The sequence below is a fragment of the Eptesicus fuscus genome, chromosome 21 (assembly GCF_027574615.1).
Source record: "Eptesicus fuscus isolate TK198812 chromosome 21, DD_ASM_mEF_20220401, whole genome shotgun sequence".
NCBI classification, from domain to species: domain Eukaryota; kingdom Metazoa; phylum Chordata; class Mammalia; order Chiroptera; family Vespertilionidae; genus Eptesicus; species Eptesicus fuscus.
In genome coordinates this window covers 44,995,364-45,016,581 of record NC_072493.1, presented here as the reverse complement: position 1 = coordinate 45,016,581, position 21,218 = coordinate 44,995,364, and the positions used below count along the sequence as shown (strand labels likewise).

Below are 21,218 nucleotides of genomic sequence, written 5' to 3'. Positions count from 1 at the left end.
ATCCCAAGAAACCCGAAACACCAATCAGAAAGAAAATATGTACCCCTAAGTTCATACCAGCACAATTTACAATAGCTAAGATATAGAAACAGCCCAAATGCCCATCAGAGGATGAGTGGATAAAAAAATTCCATGGTACATTTACACCATGGAATAGTATGCAGAAATAAAAAAGAATAATCTCTTACCCTTTGAGACAGCATGAAGGGACCTGGAGAGCATCATGCTAAGTGAAATAAGCTAGTCAGAGAAAGATAAGTATCACATGATCTCCCTCATATGTGCAACCTAAGTAACAAAATAAACTGATGAACAGAGGATCCAGAGACATGAAAACAGAGAACAGAGTGCAGAATCTCAGAGGGAAGGTGGGGGAGGGTGAGTGAGTGGGAGGCAATCAAACAAAGACCTTGTATTTATACATGCATAACTCAAGGACACGGACAACTAGGTGGTGAAAGCCTGGGATGGGGGGGTGAGGGCAAGCTGGAGGGGATTAATGAAGGGAAAAAGGGGACAGATGTATGATTCCATTTATATGAAATTCTAAAACATATAATATTATGGTTTTAGAAACAAACAAAAAAGAAAATTGCCGTTTTCGTGATTCTAAATTTAATTCAAAATTAAAAGTTATTAATAACATCATGTTTATATTAATTTTATAAGTTTCTTGATATTACTTATATACTTGGTCAAATGCATTAAAATGGTATCCTTAAAAAGGAATATCAGTTTCATTTTTAGGTACTTCATGTATTTTGAAATAACCAATAGAACTAAAGAAGTGCACAATTTAATTACATAATTAAACAGGCATAGACCACTCCTCTGTTGTATACATTAAAATTTTATTCATGATGAGGATAATTGTAACTGTTTAAAAATTATAAAGTCAATGGCAAGGCAACTAAAATTATGGCTGAATGGCCCAGGCAGTGTGGCTCAGTGGTTGATTGTTGACCTATGGATCAGGAGCTCCTGGTTAGGGCACATGCCTGAAATGTGGGCTCAACTCTTAGTAGGGGATGTGTGGGGAGCACCTGATCAATGCTTCTCTCTCATCACTGATGTTTCTATCTCTCTCTTTCTCTTTGATATATATATATATATTTTTAGAAATTATAGCTGAAGGTATCCTGTCCCCAACTGATTGTGAGGTTTAGACTTGTGACAGAATGCTTTTTCACTCAGGAATTCTTTTCTTCATTAAGTTACTGGAAGTTTTGCTAAAGTCCACCAAATTGAATGTGTTCATGAGTGATTTCTGCATGAATTTCTGGCAAATGATAAGGCAACATGAGTTACTGCAAACCACGCCATATCCCTGCCAGAGAAAATTATTTGTCTAGTGTAAAATGACATCTATTGAGGTCTTACTTTTGAGCAGATGCTTTTCCATAATTAGAAATATTCATTCATGATTTCTGATTATCACATATCGTAAGTTCTACTTTCCACTAAAGAATTTCCTATTCTGTCACATTCGTAGGATTTATATCAGGATAAATTTTTAGACATAACTGTCCTAAAATATTTTCTGAAGGCTGATTGTATCCAAGTTGTTTTGTAATTTTTTTTAATATAAAATCTGGTAAATGACAAAGATATTACCAGATTCTTTGCAGTAAGTTATTCATTTCCCCTCTATCTTTCCTGTTGTATTAAGTTATTCTTTACTGCATACAGGCTTACCTCAAAGCAACTACCTGTGAAATCTCTTACATTTAACAATTGACAAGCGGTCAGAAGCTTTTCCATAATTGATACACTCTTAGGGCCTCCCTCCTGTATGTTTTCTTTGACAAACATAGTCCTGAATTTGTAGTGAAGGCTTTCCCACATTCAATGCATTCATAGGGTTTCTCTTCCATGTGAATTATCTGATGGGTAATAAGATCGTTTTGCTGAATGCAAATTTTCCACATTCAGTACATGCAAAGGAAGTCCTTCCTGAGTAAAATCTCTGATGTTGCATGAGACATGTCTTCTTCCTAAAGCCTTAACCACTTTTATTACATTTGTATGGCTTCTCTACAGGATGAGTTTGCTGAAGAATACCCACAGTATTCTCTTTCCACATTCATTGCATATATATAGTTTCTCTCCAAATGAATTCACAGATGTGCAGTGAGCATATTTTTCCCAATTAAGCCTTTGACATATTGCCTGCACATAGAAACTTTATCTCCCATCTGAGTGTGCTAATGTACATTGACATGAGTCTTCAGGGAAAAGCTTTTCCCCAGTTTATTGTATGTACACAGTTTCTCCTAAGTATAACTTTGCTAATGTAAAGTAAGATCAGTTTCCATGATGAAGCCTTTTCCACTACATTCCTGGGGCTTGTCTCTTGTATGTTTTAGGTGATGTCTGATGAGATTACGTTTTGCTGTGAAATCTTTCCCACATTCACTACATATATAAGGTTTCTGTCCTGTATGAGTCCATTGATGTACAAGCAGTTGCCTTTTCTGTGGGAAGCCTTTCCCACATTCACTGCATACGTAGGGTTTCTCTCCTGTGTGTATTCGCTGATGTACAATCAGTCGACTCTTCACGATGAAGCCCTTTCCACATTCACTACACATATATGGTTTCTCTGAAGTATGACTTTGCTGATGGATAGTGAGGTCACGCTTCATGGTGAAGCATTTTCCACACACACTACATACATAGGGCTTCTCTCCAGTATGAGTTCGCAGATGTCCTATAAGGCAGTGCTTCGTTGAGAAGCCTTTCCCACATTCACTACATAAAAAGGGTTTCTCTCCTGTATGAGTTCGCTGATGTACAATCAGCTGCATTTTCACCGAGAAGCCTTTTCCACATTCGCTGCACACATAGGGTTTCTCTCCTGTGTGTGTTCTCTGATGTATAATGAGACCACGCTTCACAATAAAGCCTTTTCCACATTCATTGCACATATATGGTTTATCTGAAGTATGATTTCGCTGATGTACAGTGAGATCACGCTTCATGGTGAAGCCTTTACCACACACACTACATACATAAGGCTTCTGTCCAGTATGAGTTCGCTGATGTCCTATAAGGTACTGCTTCAATGAGAATCCTTTCCCACATTCACTGCATGTAAAAGGTTTCTCTCCTGTGTGAGTTCGGTGATGTTCAATAAGATGACTCTTCTTGATAAAGCCTTTTTCACATTCACTGCATGTATAAGGTTTCTCTCCCGTATGAATTCTCTCATGTACAGTGAGACTAAACTTTGTAGAGAAGGTCTTCCCACATAGATTGCATCCATGGGGTTTCTCTCCAGTATGAATTCGATGATGTACAATAAGTCGTCTCTTCTCGATAAAGCCTTTTCCACATACGCTACATTTATAAGGTTTTTCTCCTGTATGGGTCTTTTTATGTTTATTCAGATTAGATTTTATACGGAAGGTCTTCCCACATAGATGGCATTCATGGGGTTTCTCTCCTGTATGAGTTCGATGATGGGCAATAAGATGATTTCTCTCAACAAAGGCTTTTCCACATTCATTGCATGTGTAAGGTTTTTCTCCAGTATGCGTTTTTTGATGTTTATTTAGATTAGACTTTGTACAGAAGGTCTTCTCACATAGACTGCACCCATAGGGTTTCTCCCCTGTATGAGTTCTCTGATGACAAATGAGCCAAAACTTTTTGATGAATGCTTTCCCACATTCACTACACGTATAAGGTTTTTCTCCCATATGAATTTTCTGATGTCTATTGAACTGTGATTTCTTGAGGAAGGTTTTGTCACATTCAGTGCATTCATACTGTTTGAGTCCTGTATGAATTCTCTGATGTTCAGTGAGCCTGGATTTTCTGCTAAAGGCTTTTCCACACAGACTACACCCATAAGGTTTCTCTCTCGTGTGAACTCTGTGGTGATCAATGAGCTGAGACATCTTCACAAAGGCCTTCCCACATTCAATGCATACATGTGCTTTCTCTACATTGATCTGGGACTTATTATTAATCACTTTGGTACTGACAGGCAACATGATTTCAGTGTAAAATTGTTCATGGTTAGCATGCACAATGGATGTCTTATCTCCATTCAACTCAACAGAATTCTTTAAGTTACAGCTTTTGTTCTGGTTTTCAAAACTTAAATTTGATTCTATAAGTTTTTCGCTTATCTCAGACATACCATGATTTTGCTTTAATAGGTAATGACCTCTGCTCTGATTAATTGTATTTGCAAACATATTACATTCACAGCATCGTTCCACATTCTTCTGAATGCTTTGACACCGCAGGTGATGTGGCAGAGGATCATGGACCTTCCTGAATTCTAGGACAGAACAGAAGTGAATCATTCTGTTATCTCTCATAATCCTAGTTTGAAATAAAACTGTTTTAAAAAGCCTTCATGTAATTAAAAAAAAGGGGGGGGGGTTTGGGGGATTAATGGAGGACACATATGTAATACCTTAATCAATAAAGAAATTAAAAAAAATAAAAAGCCTTCATGTGAAGTAACTATGTAGTGACAATCTCATGTGATATAAAATAAGAAATATACTTGTCTTCACTCATAGTTCTTCACACTGAGGTTGTAAAACCCTTGTAATTTCCTAAGTGATAGAGGTATCTTTTGTTCTCCATTAAAAACATCTGAGTTTAGCCGAAACCGGTTTGGCTCAATGGATAGAGCGTCGGCCTGCGGACTGAAGGGTCCCGGGTTCGATTCCGGTCAAGGGCATGTACCTTGGTTGCGGGCACATCCCCAGTGGGGGGTGTGCAGGAGGCGGCTGGTCGATGTCTCTCTCTCATTGATGTTTCTGGCTCTCTATCCCTCTCCCTTCCTCTCTGTGAAAAATCAATAAAATATATTTTAAAAAAAAACAAAACAAAAAAAAAAAACATCTGAGTTTAGCCGAAACCGGTTTGGCTCAATGGATAGAGCGTCGGTCTGCGGACTGAAGGGTCCCAGGTTCGATTCCGGTCAAGGGCATGTACTATTGGCTGCGGGTGCATCCCTGGTAGGGGGTATGCAGGAGGCGGCTGGTCGATGATTCTCTCTCATCGATGTTTCTGGCTCTCTGTCCCTCTCCCTTCCTCTCTGTAAAAAATCAATAAAATGTATATTTAAAAAAAAAAAAACACACAAAAACATCTGAGTTTATGTTGATGAGGTGACAGCAGAGTCCCTACATACTCTCAGCATGGAGCTAATCACTAAAAAGACCAATTGATTAGATGGCTGGACTTTCAGCTCCCACTACTGACATCTGGAATAAAAGAAAGAGCCTAGAGATCAAAGCAATATAAAAACTCTTAACCAAATCTGATAAGCTTTGGGGTAGTGACATACCCATGTGCCCAGTGGGTGGTTCCCATTAGCTCAATGGGGACAGAAACTCCTGTATTAAGGAATCCTTCAGACCTTGCCCATGTTCCTATTCATCTGTATCCTTGATAATAAACTAGTAAATATAAGTAAGTATTTCTCAGAGTTCTGTGAGCCACTCTAACAAATTAACTGAATCCAAGGAGGGCTCATGAGAACCTCCAATTTATAGTCATTTGGTCAGTAGCACAGGTGACATCTGAAGTGGAGACAGTCTTATGAGACTGAACTCTTGTAGGATCTGACACTATCTCTTGATGGATAGTGTCAGAATTGAGTTAAATTTGTAGGAAACAAAGGTGCAATAATTGAATGTATAGAAATCTAAAGCAAAGAAATAAAGGCAACCACAGCCTGTCAAAAAATGGTGAAAGGAATAATGGAGATATAAGTGGTGAATGAAACCAGGATTAGCAGGCTGCAGCAAAAAAGCAGGTTTTCAGTTGGTCATACTGAAAAATGAAACAATAATTAATAAATAATAATACAAGTTTACCATTATAAACCCACTTTTGCCCCACCTTGTATTTAAAGAGAAGACAAGGTTCACTGATGGACTCAATGGGAGAAGCAGGAAGACATTTATGAAAAATCAGGACTCAAAAATGACTCTAGCCCTGGCTGGGTAGCTCACTTGGGTGGGTTGCAGGTTCATTTCCTAATCTGGGCATATGCCTGAGTTGTGGGTTCCATCCCCAGTAGGGGCATGCAGGAGGCAGCCAATCAGTGTTTCACTCTCACATAGATGTTTCTCTCCCTCTCCACCTCAAAAAAAAAAAAATTAATAAAAATATTTTTAAAGGAATACCTCCAGGTATTATGTGGCCTGAGCTACTGGGAAGATGGAATGCCTCTTAATGAAATGAGAAATATTACTGAAGTGCCGAATGAGGGGCAAATCTAGAGTGCATGGTGAAACAAAGTTTAAGATGATGATTACATACCCAAGCACAAACATGAAGATACTGGTTTAATACGAAAATGTTAAAGAAGTTCTTATCTAGCCCAACCAGCATGGCTCAGTGCTTGAGCATCCACCTATGAGCCAGGAGGTCACCATTTGATTCCTGGTCAGGGCACATGCCCAGGTTGTAGGCTCCATACCCACTGAGGGCATGCAGGCGGTAACCAATCACTGATTCTCTTTCTTCATTGATGTTTCTAACTCTCTCTCTCCCTCCCTCTCTGAAATCAATTAAAAAATATATTTTTAAAAAAGGTCTTATCTTGCCAAAACAGGTTTGGCTCAGTGGATAGAGCATCGGCCTGCAGACTGAAAGGTCCCAGGTTCGATTCCGGTCAGGGGCATGTACCTTGGTTGCGGGCACATCCCCAGTGGGGGGTGTGTAGGAGGCAGCTGATCGATGTTTCTAACTGTCTCTCTCCCTTCCTCTCTGTGAAAAATCAATAAAATATATTTAAAAAAAAAAAAAAGGTCTTATCTGAAAATAGTAGTGTGGATCCCATCAACATATACAAATTCTTCAAAAAAAGAGTCCTAAATGAAACTGTGTTTCAAAACATGTAGAATAAAAGGTGGAAGCACAGGTAGTGTTTTGGAATTCAGTGAGCCCTCGGAAGAGAAGCAAACAAACATTGGCTATGTGATCAGGTGCATACCTGCAGACCCAGGTGTACAGACAAATACACGGTGAGTAAGGATGTGGATCCCCAGAATCTGATTTCCAGATAAGCATAACAGACTATTGAGAGCTATCATCGTCCAGAAACTTGCCATTCTTCTTCATTCTGCACACAACTTACCTCTCCTAGAGCAAGAATCTCCAACTTAGACAAAAGCTTCTATAATCAAAACCCCAACTAATGGTCTGGCTGGAACACACTGTCCTGTGTTCCTATATACAGAGGGACGGATGACATGCAGTAAAGTGTTAGCAGGCATGGGTCACACCGTCCCTACACATTCCAAAGAAAGGACTATCCCTCACTGAGTAATTTAAGATAATGTCCGATTCCCTGTAATAGCCTGCTGCATATGTCTTTTTTATGCCTGAGGTTTTAGGGAATACCAGATTGTATATGCAAACAATGGGATTTATGGAGGATATGTTTTTGTGTGCCCGAGGCTTTGGACAACAATGTAACCTCTTGAGTTTAGGGGTGTAGAGATACGAGCTGGGTCAACTTCCCTGCCTGGCAATCCTTCACATCATTGCTGGGAGAACTCAGCAATTTTTTTTAAACACAATAAACATTTGTTATCTGTTTCCATGGGACAGGGATCTAAGCATAGCCTAACCGGGGCCTTATCTCAGGGACTCCCGACAGGGTGAAGCCCTGGCTGGGAAGCTCAGTTGGTTAGAGGGTCACCCCAATATGCCAAGGTTGTGGATTCAATCCACAGTCAGGGTTCATACAGGAAGCAACCAATGAATGCATAGGTGGGTGGAACAACAAATTGAGGTTTCACTTTTCCTTATCTATGTCTCTCACTCTCGCTGAAAGAAAACCGGGCATGACGATGTCAACCAGAGCTGTGATCTCATGCAGGGGTAGGACCTCTTCTGAGCTCATTGGTTCTTGGCAGAATTCAGTTCCTGTGGTTGTAGGACTGAGGCCCTCAGCTCCCAGAGTCAACATGCCATTTCCTCTGCGCTTTAAGGCTAATGGAAAACCACCTCTGCTACTTCTGCTTCTCATCTCTTAACTTTAGACACTTAAAAAGATCACAGATTAGGTCAGGTGATTTTGCATGTTTCTGGTGTTGTTAATCCTCATCGAAGGGTATTTTTTCCATTGATTTTGAGAGAGTGTGGATGGAAGAGGGGGGGAGATAGAGAGAGACAGAGAGAAATATCAATGTGACAGAAACACATCGATTGGTGGGTCCTGCACACACCCTAACTGGGGCAGGGGATTAAATCTGCAACCCAGGTATATGTCCCTTGGGAATCCACTGTGACCCTGCAGTGCAAGGACCAATGCTGTAATCACTGAGCTCTACTGGCCAGAGCTGATTTAACATTTTCCATGAGACTCCTGGATTCTTTCCTGTGCACATTTTTTATAATATTAATATGTACTGTTTTACTGTCACAAATTGTAACCATGAGTATAACAGTACACGCTCCTCCCTGATAATTTCTACCTTCTGTACTGTAGGCAAGCTTGTCCATTTAAAAAATCAGTGACCTGGAGAGAAACCAAGATGGCGGCATAGGTAAACACCTGAAATTGCTGCCTCCCATAACCACTTCAAAACTACAACTAAAAGACAAAACGGACATCATCCAGAATCACAAGAAGGCTGGCTGAGTGGAAATTCTATGACTAGAAGGGAAGAGAAAAGCACACTGAGAGTCAAAGGAGCTGCAGAAGGCAGAGGTACAGAGGCGCGCGTGCAGAGAGGGCTGGCAAATGAATACGTGGTTGTCTTTTTCAATCAGGAGGGAGACACAAGCTCCCGACTGCTCTGAACTCCAGTTCCAGGTGAGACTCTGGGGACCCAGACTCATATGGGGAGAAACTGGACTGTCTGGCATTGGGCGGAACTAGAGGGCGGCTTTCTCTCAGAGGTGCTTTCAGTGATTACACTGAGACCCTGGGGGCCTCTTAAGGCAGGGCTGATGATCAGCCATAGCTGTTTGCTTCGCCCTGTTGATACCCTGAGACCTCACCCCACCCAAGCTGTGCGTAGAGGCTTTTGCATATGAATGGCCTGGCCCTTTGCAATCTAAAATTACCTAACAAACTGCAGCTGGGTCAGAGAGCCCCAGAACATCCAAAAGAAGACCCAAGGCCCCACAGCAGCTTGCACTGCTTCACAGCTGGGCCTCATCTGGGCACCTCCAAACCCCAAACAAAGAAGAGGAATCTGAAGATCTCTCCATAGCTTCTGCTAGGTGGCCTCAGGCAGAGGCTAAATTAGCACCTCCTTAGGGATCCAAGAGCCAGTGTACCCAGGGGTCAGAGTGGGACCATCCAGATTACAACTCCTCAGATCCATAAGGGACACACTCAGGGGGCAGACTCAGGGAGCACCAAAGCCCCACTGAAGCAGGTCTTGCCCCATAAGGGTGTCTCCAGCACAGAAGTTCTCCCATCGTAGACACAGCTGATTCTCACAGCCAATTGGCCTGGAGGTCAATTCCTCCCAGTGATACCAACAACAATCAAGGCTTACCTACGACAAGACTGTGCACACAGTCCACAAAGGGGTGAACCAAGAGGGTCCACCTCAGGTAACTGGGGAGGCTGAGCCACTGGGCCCTATGGACACCTAGCACACAAACCCACTCTATCAACTCAGGGAAGCAGCGAAAATGCGGAGATAAAGAAACAGGTCACAAATGACAGAAATGGAGGAAAGCAAATGACTGGATATAGAGTTCAAAACCACGGTTATAAAGTTTTTCAAGAATTTTCTAGAAAAGGCCGATAAATTTAGTGAGACCCTCGAGGATATGAAAAAGGACCGTCTAGAAATTAAGCATACACTGACTGAAATAAAGAATAATATACAGAGATCCAACAACAGACTAGAGGATTGCAAGAATCAAGTCAAAGATTTGAAATACGAAGAAGCAAAAAACACCCAACCGGAAAAGAAAAAAGAATCCAAAAATATGAAGATAGTGTAAGGAGCCTCTGGGACAACTTCAAGCGTACCAACATCCAAATTATGGGGGTGCCAGAAGAGAGAGCAATATATTGAAAACCTATTTAAAGAAATAATGACAGAAAACTTGCCCCACCTGGTGAAAGAAATAGACTTACAAGTCCAAAAAACACAGAGAACCCCAAACAAAAGGAATCCAAAGAGGACCACACCAAGGCACATCATAATTAAAATGCCAAGAGCAAAAGACAAAGAGAGAATATTAAAAGCAGCAAGAGAAAAACAGTTAGTTACCTACAAGGGAGCACCCATATGATTGTCAGCTGATTTCTCAACAGAAACTATGCAGGCCAGATGGGAGTGGCAATAAATATTCAAAGTGATGAATAGCAAGAACCTACAACCAAGATTACTCTACCCAGCAAAGAAAGCTATCATTCAGAATTGAAGGGCAGATAAAGAGCTTCACAGATAAGAAAAATCTAAAGGAGTTAATCACAACCAAACCAGTATTATATGAAAAGTATTATTTAAGAAGAGGGAGAAAAAGAAAAAGGTAAAGATAAAAATTATGAACAACAAATACTTATCTATCAAAAAGTGAATCTAAAAACCAAGTGAATAAAAAATCTGATGAACAGAATAAACTGGTGAATATAATAGAATCAGGGGCATAGAAAGGGAGTGGACTGACAATTCTTGGGGAAAAACGGGTATGGGGGGTGCGGGAAGAGACTGGACAAAAATCGGTACACCTATGGATGAGGACAGTGGGGTGGCAGTAAGGGCAGAGGGTGGGGTGGGAACCGGGTAGAGGGGAGTTATGGGGGGAGGGGGGGAAGAGGAATAAATGTAATAATCTGAACAATAAAGATTTATTAAAAATTAAAAAAAAAAGAATCTTGGCTTTAACAGCAGAAAAAAAAGTATTTAAAAAAAATAAATGAAAATTGCAGTCATTGAAATTAAAATCTCTGTGAATGAATTAAATAGCACATTTGAAAAAGTTTAGTAACTGCAAGAAAGGTAAAATAAAATTACCCAGAACGCAACAGAAATACGGGTTGTCAAAAAAAAAATTATATACACTAACAGCTGATGGATGAATTTTTAAAGTGAAATGTATTTTAATAAACACTGCCTTTATAATTAAAAAAAAAAAAAATCAGTGACCTGACCAGTGTGGCCCAGTTGGTTGAACATCGTCCTTTACACCAAATGGTCACTGGTTCAATTCCCAGTCAGGGCACATACACAGGTTGTGGGTTTGATCCCCAGTGCACATAGGAGGCAACCACATAATGTTTCTCTCTCACATCGATGTTCCTTTCTCTCTCTCTCTCTCTCTCTCCCCCTCCCTTTCTATCTAAAACCAATAAAAAATATATTTTTAAAAAATAACAAAATTTAAAAGTTAGTTAAATAATAATATTCCTCTACTGAAAAGTCCCCACGGGTGTCTCAACTCATTTGGAATGAAAGCAAGGTCTTAAATGGCCTCCCCAGGCAATGTGTGACCAACATCTCAGAACCTCCAGCTGCCGCCCCACTGTCGTTACCTCCAGTCATTTTCCCTCTTGCTCATTACTGGCTATGCAGACAAGTTTTCTAGAAGCTCCTCACACAATGCCAGATACAACACCTTTTCTAGAAGCTCCTCACACAATTCCAGATACAACACCTTTTCTAGAAGCTCCTCACACAATTCCAGATACAACAACTTCTACAAAGAAAAAGGGTTCTCATTCGTGGAGGGTGGTTTGAGTTTCCTCATTCACTGTCACAGCTCTGACGCCGCCTCTGACTAGAATGTGACTCCCCAGCCGCCCACCTTGCTGGCTCTCACCCCCTCACCTGGAGAGACTAGACAGTGGCGTCCACGCTGTACAGTCCACGGTTCTTCCCCGCGTTCCAGCTTGGAGAGTGTGTCGGGTTTGCTGCCTTGATACCCTGCTTGGGAACAATGACAGAGACTTAGACATATTATATTGGGCTGGCGTCTGTCAAGAAGGGAGAATGTAACATCTCTAGGAAAGAGGTTTCCCATCTGTAACACAAAGACTTTTCTCTCAGGAGAGGGGACATTATACCCTCCTGTCTGGCCCAAGAGAAGGACCTGAGGTCCCACCATCTCAGAGAACTGGAGTTCTTCTGAAGTTAAGCAGTTGAGAAAGGAAAAACAGGGCACCCGCTGAGTGACACGGGGGAGCTGTCCTCACCCACTGACACCAGGTGGCGGTAGGTCTCCATCATCACGTCCCTGTACAGGTCCTTCTGCTCGGGGCCCAGGAGCTGCCACTCCTCCCAGGTGAAGTCCACGGCCACATCGTGAAACGTCAGGGGTTCCTGTGACAACTCCATGCTGTGCAATGGCGTGACGTCCTTTAGATGACATGGAAGAAATGTTAGTTTTTCTGCTCAGGTTCACTCTAGAAGCTGCATCTATGTAGCAACTGGGTGTTATTTTATATGCAGTTGAATAATTACATGCCTAGTAAAACACAAGGGCAAAGTAGGTTTACTATTGCTCATGTGAAAAATAATACAATAATTGCCTTGGCCAGTAGTTTGATAGCTTCATTGTCCATGCAAGGAGAGGCCACAGGTTCAATTCCTGGCCAAGGCACACGATCGGTTGCGGGCCTGATCCCCAGTAGGGGCATGCAGGAGGCAACTGATAGATGTTTCTCGCTCATGGATGTTTCTCTCTCTCTCTCTCTCTCTCTCACTCCCTATTTCTCTCTCTCTCTGATCAATGAAAATATAGTTTAAAAATCTGATTCAATAATAAATAATAATACAAGAATAAACTGTGGTTTGTATGCTCACAAACTTTGCCCCATCTTGTATTTTGTAATTATGCATTCAGACATTCATGCATTCATCCAATTAGAAGTTTCTATAATATGTAAAATAATGTTCTTAACCTACAAAACACCACTTCGTATTTGAGAAACAAAAGATATACATATAGTATATGTACAGTTTTCACATTAACAAAATTTTTCACATTTTTCAAGGTTTTTATAGGCCTCTAGACATCCATTAATGAAGACAAGAAAGGATGAAACAAACGCAATCCCCTGAGCCTGGAGCATTTCCTTCTGTTCTCTGAGAAGAGCTGCGAGGGCGAGGCCCGGACTCGGGGTGTTGGGTCTGCTCTGTATTTCTGTACAGAAACCCGCCTGCGCTCAGGGGCGTCACGGAAATGCTGATACCAACCCCGCAGCGTCCTCCTGCTTCACGAGGTTCTATTGCTCGTGGGGAGTCAGGCCTGTGGACGGAGGAGAGAACCCCACGGGTGGGGCATTTCCTCTGGGCCCCGACGCTACACTGCTCTGAGCACTCACCTCACACATGGCCACTGGATCGCTAGTGTCCCTTCAAATGGTGTCCGGAAGTGTGTATTCTCTGGCCAAGAGAGCCTTAGGCTCCACCTGTGAGGAGGCACCCCTTTCTCCTGTGGGGGTTAAATGGGGTGAGTGTCACAGGAGACCTGGGGAGTGACATCCATGCCCGCCCCAGGCCTCAGGAGCAGGTGAGCGTCAGGAGAATCCCTAACACAGCAGAGCCTGGGGAAGGAGAGGGGCTGGGCACTGTTTCCCTTGAAAGCTGTGTGCTCAGGTGCCTCTTCAAACGTTTCTGCTCACATTTCAGGCGGAAAACCAGTGCCCTGGGCAAGCCCTCAGCTGTGTCTCACAAGCAAAAGTGCTATCTTAGGGGTCTTGAATACATACGAAAGTACCCAAGATGGTAAATGAACGGGAAGGTGGTAAATGAATTTGAAGTTCTTTTTTTTCTTTAATATATTTTATTGATTTTTAAAAATATATATTTTATTTTTTTTACAGAGAGGAAGGGAGAGGGATAGAGAGTTAGAAACATCGATGAGACAGAAACATCCATCAGCTGCCTCCCGCACATCCCCCACTGGGGATGTGCCTGCAACCAAGGTACATGCCCTTGACCGGAATCGAACCCAGGACCCTTTAGTCGGCAGGCTGATGCTACATCCACTGAGCCAAACCGGCCAGGGCTATTTTATTGATTTTTTTTACAGAGAGTAAGGGAGATGGATAGAGAGTTAGAAACATCGATGAGACAGAAGCATTGATCAGCTGCCTGCTGCACACCCCCCACTAGGGATGTGCCCGCAACCAAGGTACATGCCCTAGACCGGAATCGAACCTGGGGCCCTTCAGTCCCCAGGCTGATGCCTTATCCAGTGAGCAAAACTGGTTAGGGCCTGAAGTTTTTTAAGATCCCTGTATTGTCAAAGAAGAGTATAAAGTACTATTTAAGACAAGAATTTAACAAAGTTCCAGGTTGTATGCAGTCTCTAGTGTCAGAATAAAAAATAACAGTTTTGCCCTGACCGGTTTGGCTCAGTGGATAGAGCGTCGGCCTGCAGACTGAAGGGTCCCAGGTTCGATTCCGGTCAAGGGCATGTACCTTGGTTTCGGACACATTCCCAGTAAAGGGTGTGCAGGGGGCAGCTGATTGATGTTTCTCTCTCATCGATGTTTCTAACTCTCTCTCCCTCTCCCTTCCTCTCTGTAAAAAATCAATAAAATATATATATTTTAAAAAACTAACAGTTTTCTCAAAGTATATCATTTGCGTGCTAATGGATGGGGAAAATATGATTTTAAAACAACACCTGAGCCCTGGCCAGTGTGGCTCAGTTATTTGAGCATTATCCCATATAAGGTCGCCGGTTCGAATCCTGGTCAGGGCACATACCCAGGTTACAGGTTTGATTCCTGGTCATGTGTGTATGGGGGGGAAACCGATTGAAATTGTTTTTCTCTCTCCCTTCCTCTCTCTCTACAATCAATAAAAACATATTTTTAAAATTGTCCAAAACATTGCAAAAACAGAGAGAGTGAGAAAGAGACAGAAATAAAATACGGAAAAGAGAATAATGAAAACAAGTACAGCACACTTAGGGGACTGTTTCAAAACTAGTTCAGTTGGTTAGAGCCGTGGTCGGCAAACTGCGGCTCGTGAGCCACATGCGGCTCTTGGGTCCCTTGAGTGTGGCTCTTCCACAAAATACCACGGCCTGGGCGAGTCTATTTTGAAGAAGTGGCGTTAGAAGAAGTTTAAGTTTAAAAAATTTGGCTCTCAAAAGAAATTTCAATTGTTGTACTCTTGATATTTGGTTCTGTTGACTAATGAGTTTGCCGACCACTGGGTTAGAGCATCATCCCAATACGCCAAGACTGTTTAGGTTTGATTCCGGGTCAGAGCACATACAAGCATCAACCAGTGAATGCATAAATAAGTGTTTCCCGCTGTCTTTCAAATCAATTTTAAAAAATTAAAAATATATATTTGTTTTTAAAATAAATAAAACAAAACATGCTAAAATTATATTAAGTATATGCAAAACAAAAATTCCCGTTAATTACATTAAATACAAATTCCTCAAAACTGTCATACTCACCCTAACCGGTTTGGCTCAGTGGATAGAGCATCGGCCTGCGGACTCAAGGGTCCCAGGTTTGGTTCCGGTCAAGGGCATGTACCTTGGTTTGCGGGCACATCCCCAGTGGGAGGTGTGCAGAAGGCAGCTGACTGATGTTTCTCTCTCATCGATGTTTCTAATTCTCTATCCTTCTCCCTTCCTCTCTGTAAAAAATCAATAAAATATATTTTAAAAAACCTGTCATACTCAATTAAAATCTACAACGGAATAACATGCCATTATAGGTGACACATCCGAAACATAATCATATGGAAAGCTTAAAAGAAAAGGTTAGAAAAAGATAGTCACGAAAAGTGTCACCACAAATAATCTGGTGTAACTAAGTTTGCACTCCCTATGCACCTAGTAATAAAGGCTTGACATGTATACAGTAAAAATGGACCAACAAACAGAAGTAATAAACAAATTCAGACTAACAGTACAAGATTTCAACATCCCTCCCACAGTAACTGCCAGACAAACAGGCCATCAACAAACACAATAACATGTGTAACCTGTTACTTGGAAGAACATCAGAAATATTTCATAGGTAGCAAGAAATGTTGAGGTAAATTTTAATAGTTGACTGTGAAGATGACTCCAAAAAGCAAACAGTTTAAAGACACCATGTCTCCCCAATGTATGTAAAGACCCAATGAAATTCCAATCAAAATCCCTGACAGCTACACACACCTTTGAAAACAGGTGAAAGATGTGCCCTATCAGTTATGAGGGCTTCGAGTCACTTAATTACGACAGCACCAATGTTAGCACAACAGACAAGTCAGCCAAAGAACAGAATGGAATGCCTGTGAACAGACAGACTCACAGACAGACAGAGACGTGATGACACAGGAAGCGCTGCAGAGAGGAGGGTAAGGATGTCTTTAAAAAACGGCTGGGGGACAATCAGATATCCACGCTGGCAGTGGGGAATGGGGAGAAGACTGAACCCCACCTCAGAACACACACACAAATCACTTTGTAGACAACTCTCAATCTCAATGGGAGAGGCACATCAATACAATGTGAAGATACAGGAAAATTTCTCAATGTGTTAAGTAATGGGAAGATATTTTAAACAGGCCATGTAAACACGCTATAAAGCTAATTATAGCCTCCTGGAGGAATTGTAAGGGGAACAAACTTTTTTGAGCGTACAAATATTATGCATCATCTATTTAGAGTGAAGTTACACACACCCTAGCATTTTCACCCTGAGGTATACATTTAAGATATTTATTTCCGCCATGACCGGTTTGGCTCAGTGGATAGAGCATCGGCCTGCGGACTGAAAGGTCCCAGGTTCGATTCTGGTCAAGGGCATGTACCTTGGTTGTGGGCACATCCCCGGTAGGGGGTGTGCAGGAGGCAGCTGATCGATGTTTCTCTCTCATCGATGTTTCTAACTTTCTATCACTCTCCCTTCCTCTCTGTAAAAAAAATCAATAAAAAATATATATATATAAAACAAAAGATATTTATTTCCGCCCTAACAGGTTTGGCTCAGTGGATAGAGCGTCGGTCTGTGGACTGAAAGGTCCCAGGTTCGATTCCGGTCAAGGGCATGTACCTTGGTTGCGGGCACATCTCAAATAGGAGGTGGGCAGGAGGCAGCTGAACGGTTTTTCACTCTCATCGATTTTTCTAACTCTCTATCCCTCTCTCTTCCTCTCTGTAAAAAAATCAATAAAGTATATATTTTTTAAAAAAGGTATTTTTCCCTCCCACCCCACTCCTCAGAACAAAATAAGGGAATCTTTAAACCGGAGCCATGTACAAGGGTTTTCAAGGCAGCAGTATTCCTAACAATGCAGACTGCAAATGACGCGAGTTTAATGAACAGGAAGAAAAGCTGCCACACACTCAGACTACAGCAGGCTCAGGGGAACATACAACGATGGTCCAGCTTTGCAAGCTAAGAATGCTTTCAGTGTTTTCAGTTTTTATGTTGTATTTTTTTTGTTGTTGTTATATGTTTTTGATATTACTAGTATTAGGAGAGTTTATTTAGGAAGTCACAGGTAGGAACACTGAGCCAGCTGAGCTGCGTGGGCTCAGAAACAAGTCACAGAGGCCAAAGAAGGGGCTCCTGGGCTTAGGGGAGAGAAAGGCAAAGGGAGCTCTCCCGGAGGAAGGAGTGGGGGAGGGGAAGGCCCAGGGGTGCTCCCCAGAGAGAGAGAGAGCACCTAGTGGTTTGAAAAAATGGTAAAATAGCCCTGTGTGGCTCAGTGGTTGAGTGTCGACCTTTGAACCAGGAGGGCGCATGCCCGGTTGCGGGCTCAGTCCACAGTGTGGGGCGTGCAGGAGGTGGCCGATCAATGATTCTCTCTCATCACTGATATTTCAATCACTTGCTCTCCCACTCCCTTCCTTTCTGAAATCAATAAAAAATATTTTTAAATGGTAAAACAAAAACACATTTTTGTGAAGCATATGGGAGAGACATTCTGTGGCTTGGAACTCCTAAAATAATTACTGTGTAAACATTATAGAATAGGGTTACCTGACCCTCATTACAGAGCAAAACAATATACACCTATGTACTGAGCAAAAGAAGCCTGACATTAAAAAATGCATAATGTAAGATGATTGATACAGTTAAAAACAGGCAAACTGAATAAACTATAAAGATCAGGAGTGATTAATGATATGATAGAATATAAAGAAAAGCCTTCAAGTGCTTGGTAGGGAGAGAAATGGTAATTGCCTGTGGGTGAGAGGATGTAATGTAATTGGGTGGGGCTCACAGGACACCACAAGGTGCTGGAGGGTTGTTTCTTACATCTGTGAGCAGGACATATGTACATGTATGTAAACACTGCTTTCATACTGATTAAGCTGTAGATTTTAAGTTAACAATTCCATGGAAGAGCTCAACAATATCAAAAGCTTGTCCTTTAAAAGAACCAATGAAATACATGCATTTGGAGTGAGACGTATTAGAGAAAACTTGTGCAAGCATAGTATTTAAAAAAAAAAATCAATGGAAGATATAAATCACATTAAAGAAGCTTTTTTAGTCTTAAAAGAATACTGTCAACATATATGTCAATCAATTTGAAATCATGGATGAATCATAATTTTATGATCCCCCATCTTAGGAACTGTTAACTCCACCCACTGCGGCAGGTGAACTTTCTGGGTAAGCAACAGGACACAAATTCCCGCTGCAACCCCAACTTCCTATTTTGTATTGGAGAGTTGAGCCAATGCACTGATATCAGAATAAATTATACAGAGTAGAAAGGAGGACAGAAAATTAAGGTTATAGTCAGACAGTATTTCATCCACATGGAAAAAGAGATTCTAGGAATTACTTATTTAGGAGAAAACGTCCCCAGAAACCACCAGGCACACTTTCACTTACATTGGCTAGACCTACGCCACCCGGTGCCCCAGTCCATTTCACAGTCGCTCAGGCACTAGCGAGGGAGCTGGAGCCACCGCGGGGCTGGGACAGACCGAGACTCACTGGGCCGCCGGGATGCGGGTCAGCGGGCCAGCGGGAGGGCGCCCCACACAGTGAGGTTCTGTCCCCAAAGGGGAAGGTGTGGGTGTGCGGCCGGCAGGTGAGCACCAGGAGGAGGCCGGGCTGGGGAGCAGCGGGCACAGGTATCCCGGCTCCAGGGCCGCGGGTCCGGGTGTCCGGGACCGTCCGGGTGTCCGGGCTCCAGGGCCGCGGGTCCGGGTGTCCGGGACCCGGTTCTGCGCTTGGAGCTCAAAAGGACGAGGGACCCACGGGCGAGGCTGGGTGAGTCTCTCCGCGGCGGGGAGCCAGCCCCTGGGTAAGGAGCCCAAAAGCAGGGCTTTCCTCCCCACCTGCCTGGGCTCCGCCGCCTTCTCTGAGTTGACATCTAAGCTACCCCCCCCCCCCCCAACATGAGGGCACATCGGCACCGGAACTCACGTGCAGGAATGTTCTCAGCAGCTCGTCCATCACCCGCTCAGTCACGGCAGGGACCCTGCCTCACACTCCAGCCGGGAGGCCGCCCCTCCCGACGGCCCAGGTCGGAACCTCAGCCCAACACCAGCCCCGGGTCCCGGGCGACCAAACCTCCGCCCCACGAGACCCTGACCACACGCCCGTTATCATTCCGAATCCTGGACCCGACGCCCTCACGCGACGGCATCCACGCCGGCCCCCACTTCACTGAGCCCCACGGGAAACCCCGAACCGGAACCCGACTCCGCGATCATCCGAAATGCCACCCGCGTCCCTCACAGAGACCCGCAAAGGCCCTGACGGTCGTTGATCTCTACCGACCCCGAGTCGCCGATGACTCCAAAGGTGTCCCAACCGCAGGCAGGAGCGTCACACCTGCTTCCTCCCAAACACCTTGGCGCTCCTCCCATGGGTCCAGCCACACCCCTTCTAGGCGAACCTCACAGGACGCAAAACATTTTTTATAAACTTGAAAGGACCAGAGCGCACTGACCTGCTTTCTCCAGCCCACCGGGAGCGCCTAACGGTTACACTTCCGCAAACAGATTCGGCTGCTGCAAACGGCGCTCAGATATGTCGTCAGCCCGTGGCAGCGGCGGGCGAGGACCTGAGGCCTGTGCAGAACCCCGAGCGACTTCCGCATTCCCCTTCCCGGAAATATGGCGGCGCCCCGTTGCCGCGCAGCCGCCGCATGGGTGCCGCCATGTTGGGAGGCCTGACTGCCGTACAGAAGGCAAAGCCGGGACTTAGGACCCAGTAGCCAGGGATGGCTGGCAGGTAAGAAGCTCCTGAATTTTATCTCGTTTCCGAGCACTTTAACTCTTGTGTAAAGTAAGTAATATTTAAAAAAAGAAAGAAAAAATAAGTAATATTTTCAGAGACTCAAGCTTGGGCAGGTAAATTCGAAACGAGCTAAATTGTGTTGGGCGGTCTGGTCAAAGAACTCTTAAGACAGCAGCTTTTTATTTATTTGTTTTGTGTTTTGTTTTTTTTTTGAGAGAGAAACATGGCTGTGAGAGAGATCCATGGATGGGTTGCCTCCTGTACGCCCCCACCGGGATCGAACCCGAAACAGGGCCAGAATCGAAACTGCAACTTTCCCGGTGCTCTCGACAGCGCGCCAGCCATCGGAGCCACTATCCAGGTCATGGCTGCAGGTTTTATTTCACAGTTTGTACAACATATTTCTAAAAAAACACAAGTTGCCCTGGCCGGTGGTTAGAGCGTGGGCCTGCAGACCCAAGGGTGGGGGTCCCATTCCTGGTCAAGGGCAGGTCCCTGGGTGGCAGGTTCCCAGCCCTGGTAAGGGGGGCATGTGGGAGGCAGTCCATGGCTGTGTCTCTTACCTGGACGTTTCTCCCCCTTCCCCCTCCCCTTCTCTCTAGAAATCATTGGGTGAGGATTTAAAAAACACAAAATATCCTCGGGTGAGGATTTAAAAACCCACGCAAAAAAACAAGTTTCCAAACGGCAGATAATAAAATCCTGCCAAGAGGAAAGGTTATACACCCGATAAATGCAGACCAACAGGGAGCTTGTGGTGGGAAATTTCTTGCAGGAAGTGGTTTTTAAGACCCGAAACATATTTCAAGATTCCATTAATGCATAACCTTTATGTGACTCTAGTTACCATCCTTCTAGTTCGTGCAGGATGTTATTATAGCCACTTCATATTAATTACAAATAGGTATACATAAAAAAATGTATAATATAGCCTTAGCTGGTTTGGCTCAGTGGATAGAGCGTCGGCCTTCGGACTAAAGGGTCCAGGGTTCGATTTTGGTCAAGGGCACATGCCAGGGTTGCGGGCTTAATCCCCAGTAGGGGGCGTGCAGGAGGCAGCCAGTCAATGATTCTCTCATCATCGAGGTTT

At 43.4% G+C, this 21,218-nt stretch overlaps 1 protein-coding gene across 2 annotated transcripts; it reads right to left on the bottom strand.

Moving 5' to 3' along the window:
- Positions 1 to 699: 699 nt before the first annotated feature.
- Positions 700 to 19,901, bottom strand: LOC103297713 (zinc finger protein 615-like). 2 transcript variants are annotated; one of them, XM_054710763.1, is made up of 5 exons: positions 19,839 to 19,876; positions 13,280 to 13,389; positions 12,149 to 12,311; positions 11,784 to 11,879; positions 700 to 4,291 (listed from the first exon to the last, which is right to left on the bottom strand). In XM_054710763.1, the coding sequence occupies exons 2-5, from the start codon at positions 13,286 to 13,288 to the stop codon at positions 2,289 to 2,291; spliced, it is 2,271 nt and encodes a 756-aa protein (XP_054566738.1). In that variant the 5' UTR covers positions 13,289 to 13,389; positions 19,839 to 19,876; the 3' UTR covers positions 700 to 2,288. The 2 variants fall into 2 exon arrangements, with proteins under 2 accessions (XP_054566738.1, XP_054566739.1); XM_054710764.1 differs by lacking the exon at positions 13,280 to 13,389 and having other exon boundaries at positions 19,839 to 19,901.
- Positions 19,902 to 21,218: the final 1,317 nt, after the last annotated feature.

Excerpts from the sequence above, each read along its gene's own strand:
- LOC103297713 (XM_054710763.1), bottom strand. Across the intron at positions 11,880-12,148 it reads CCGCCACCTGGTGTCAGTGG|GGTATCAAGGCAGCAAACCC; the intron begins GTGAGGACAGCT and ends GTTCCCAAGCAG. Across the intron at positions 4,292-11,783 it reads CCACTGTCTAGTCTCTCCAG|AATTCAGGAAGGTCCATGAT; the intron begins GTGAGGGGGTGA and ends GTTCTGTCCTAG.